The following is a 3,385-nucleotide window of genomic DNA, read 5'->3' as shown; positions in this document are numbered from 1 at the left end:
TCTCCCTCTCTCTCTCCCTCTCCCTCTCCCTCTCCCTCTCTCTCTCTCCCTCTCTCTCTCTCTCTCTCTCTCTCTCTCTCTCTCTCTCCCTCCCTCCCTCCCTCCCTCCCTCCCTCCCTCCCTCCCTATTATTCCGAACTGAGGAACGAGTTTGGAAGAGCACTCTTGCAATGTACTAGCAGCTTAGGTGGGTTAGTCTTTCCAGTAAGATATTATGGACTAGCCCAGAATGTCCATGCTAGAAAAAGTATTCTTGTTATTGGTCACAAAGTTATTCTTATTCTCATTCCGAGCTGAAGAATGGAGGGTTTTTTTTTCCCTTCTGAAATGGAAAGCTTAACTGAACAACAACGCAATCAGCAATATCTTGATACTTTATACCAGGAACTAACTTCTTTTGCAGTTTCTGCAACCAGACATGTTTGCGTTTACAACCTTGTACATGCACACGCTTTTATTGGCAATATTACACTTTGACAAGCCTCCTTCGGAGGGCCTGCGCTTAGGCTTATGCACCCCATATTCACAGTTGACACTCACGGACCATTACAAGCTGTAAGAAAATACACGGAAATACTGTACTTAAGGCATAAATTGCAAGTCTGCACAGCTCGTATTTGCAGTTGCTCCAGCAATCACCATCGTATCTGCATGTACACTACGTAGGACGTACCTAGGAACTTATTTTGCTTCGGTTGCTTTTGTTGCCTTACGGCCTGCCCTTCAACCGGTCACCGTGATCCGCCATGCTCCAGGGTGCGCCGGCGGTTCGCCGGAGACCGCCGCGCCGCTCCGACCGCACCGGAGTCGGCGGACGAAGACGTCTGCGTGAAGAGCTGGTACCTGCCGGAGTCCCCAGGGAGACGGAAGTAGGACGAGGTCGGCGACGACGGGGATGGCTCGTCGAAGAAGAGGTCGCCCAAGGAGACCTGCCCCTCCTTCCTGTACTGCGCCACGGCCCTGTAGATGAACGGGATGAGGCCCTCCATGTCCAGAATCTCCACGAGCTCCGCTACCTTTTGCGTTCTCTCTTGAGAGCTGACGAGTGACGAGAAAGAGATAGAGAGGAGTTGTAGACTTGTAGTTATCAGGAAACTTAAGTCTCGAGAGAGAGGTTTGCCTCTCTTTGGTAGGAGGAGATGAGCTTAAAAAGGGAGGCAGAACAGAACAAGCCCCGGAGTGGATAGAGACCAAATGGAGTGCTCGCCTAGCTAGTAGTATGGATTATTATTTATTAGTGTTCCCTGACAGCTTCGTCTTAACTCTCAATCAAATTCTTGTCGTGTCAGAGACTCACGCACGCATACTACATGAAATCCAATTCATGGGAGCCAACCAAGGGTAAACTAGCAGGGCAGATTTTTTTCTGGGTTGATTATTGGGGCAATGGGATTCCAGCAGGATCGAAGACTTGAACGCAAGGGATAGGTCAGTCTTAGAAGGCGAGTTTTCCAGGTCGACAGGGACGTGCGGAGCGCTCACGCGAGGATAATATAGAATCGGTCGCTGTAATTTCTCAAACAGCTTACCTGCTACAAAAGAAAACTCCGGCGGATCATGATTGGCTACCCAGCGGAGTTGTTTAGTCCAAGCCTCCGGCACGGTGGCGTAAGCCGTCGGGAACCCCCGGTGGTGGTGGCGCAGGAAATTTCAGCGTGATCTCTCGCGTCACCACGGCCGACTACTCCAGCTAGCTGCTGCCGCCTGCCAGGGCAGGGCGAGACAAGTGGATCTTGCTGACTTCCGCGATACACTTGTCGAGTCGTTGCGTGGCAACAATGGATGATCGCGGCCCGTGTGGCATGATTGCTAGGGTTGACCCGGTTAAACTAGCAGTACAGGGCTGTGTTTTTTATCCGCCATGGATACGCTGTTGAAGATGATGATGAGCAGACAGCTAGCGGTTCATACAAGATCACTGTTTTTTTTTTTTTTGCTTTGTTTTCTGGGAGGAGGATCATACCAGCTCATCGTTTCTTCTTAGTTTTTGAACGCGGGTTCGTACCAGATAATCTGCAGCTATTTGTTTGTTTGGAGCCAGCAATCTGATTTGTCTCTTGCTTGGATAGCTGCATCTGCTCTCAAGACATCTCTTATTCTATTGGCACTGACGTGACTGTCCCAACTAACTGCACCAGTTTATTCTGAATAATCAACTAACTTTCTAGCGCAACGAATAAACTGCGGTTGTTTTTAACGAACGAAATTCGCTGAAGTTTTCTTGCAGTTAGGCTGGGCTCGAGTACGGCACACAGCTCGGCCCAAAAACCCCAACTCCTGGCGTCTCGGCCCGCGGCTGGGAAGGATACATCGCAACAGACGTCCGAGCGATCAAACCTGGATTGTTTTAATAATCCCGTACCGCTTATTGACAGAGCGTGATGCTTAGGAGGATCCTTTATATGAGGCGCCTAGGGCTACCTTAAAAAACCGGAGCTCCAAACTGGATGGGGTCGATGGGTGATTAAGAACACCCGGGGCCTAGATTAGTGGCTTCCATTGCACTTGGGAGGAGCACTATTCTACCATCTCCTCTTGTGGGAGTGGACATCATAATTTTTTATAGAGGGGGTACGCGTGCGCACGGCCCCTGCAAAATCAATTTAAAATATTTGAAATTTGAAAATAAATATTCATTACGATGGAGCCAGATTGCAGTTAAACAGTCTATATCCAAAGAACAGCTTCTTTTTCAGGCATTTCTTAAACTTTGTAGCTGAGGAGAATCCGTCTTATGTTAAGCTTTTCAAAAATGTGACTAAGTTTTTAAAGAATATAGTACTCCCTAGTCCCTATTAAAATGTTTTACATCCGTATAAGTGTCTAGATAAATCTAAGATTTTCCTTTATAGGATAGAGGGAGTAGCAACATATAAAACATCAAACACGTATATTGCGAAAACTATATTTCAAGATCGATGCGGTGATATTAATTTATAATCATAAAGCCACATTTTCTTATATAATTCATTAAATCATAAATGTTTAACTTAATACAAAATTAAAAGTACACTTTATCCACGGAGTATTCATGTTAGACTTCTGTTCCTCGTCCCTATTCCTTTAGAGCATCTCACCAGATCGAGCGTTTGGGGGACGTGTTTCCTGCGTGCCGCGTTTAGGGGATATCGTCCCCCAGCTGCGTCCCCCAAACACCATCCCCAAACAGAAATTTAAATAGTTTACATTCAAAAGAGATCGTTCCCGACGAAGTCGTCACGATCAGAGTAGCCGCGATCAAAGTACTGGGCGCGTGATCATATTACAGACGGGTGGTGCAAGCTAATAAGACGTAAATTAGAAGAAGGGGTTGGGAGACGCCGACGACGCATGATGAGTCGACGTAGGCCTGTCGATCACGACGACCTCGTCGTGCTCTGCCCGG

General features: G+C 47.5%; 1 protein-coding gene and 1 non-coding gene across 2 annotated transcripts; one reads left to right on the top strand and one right to left on the bottom strand.

Annotated features, from left to right (window-relative positions):
- Window positions 1-355: 355 nt before the first annotated feature.
- Window positions 356-1,183, bottom strand: LOC127322048 (uncharacterized). Its single transcript, XM_051350998.2, has one exon. It carries the CDS (start codon window positions 987-989, stop codon window positions 732-734), a length of 258 nt encoding a protein of 85 aa, XP_051206958.1. The 5' UTR covers window positions 990-1,183; the 3' UTR covers window positions 356-731.
- Window positions 1,184-2,440: 1,257 nt separating this feature from the next.
- On the top strand, window positions 2,441-2,593 carry LOC127328004 (U1 spliceosomal RNA). Its single transcript, XR_007868917.1, has one exon. It is a non-coding gene; the product is annotated as a U1 spliceosomal RNA (small nuclear RNA).
- The last annotated feature ends 792 nt before the right edge of the window (window positions 2,594-3,385 follow it).

The sequence above is a fragment of the Lolium perenne genome, chromosome 1, assembly GCF_019359855.2.
Source record: "Lolium perenne isolate Kyuss_39 chromosome 1, Kyuss_2.0, whole genome shotgun sequence".
NCBI classification, from domain to species: Eukaryota; Viridiplantae; Streptophyta; class Magnoliopsida; order Poales; family Poaceae; genus Lolium; species Lolium perenne.
This window is presented reverse-complemented; position numbering and strand designations above follow the sequence as displayed.

Excerpts from the sequence above, each read along its gene's own strand:
- LOC127322048 (XM_051350998.2), bottom strand. The coding sequence starts at position 989 with ATGGAGGGCCTCATCCCGTTCATCTACAGGGCCGTGGCGCAGTACAGG.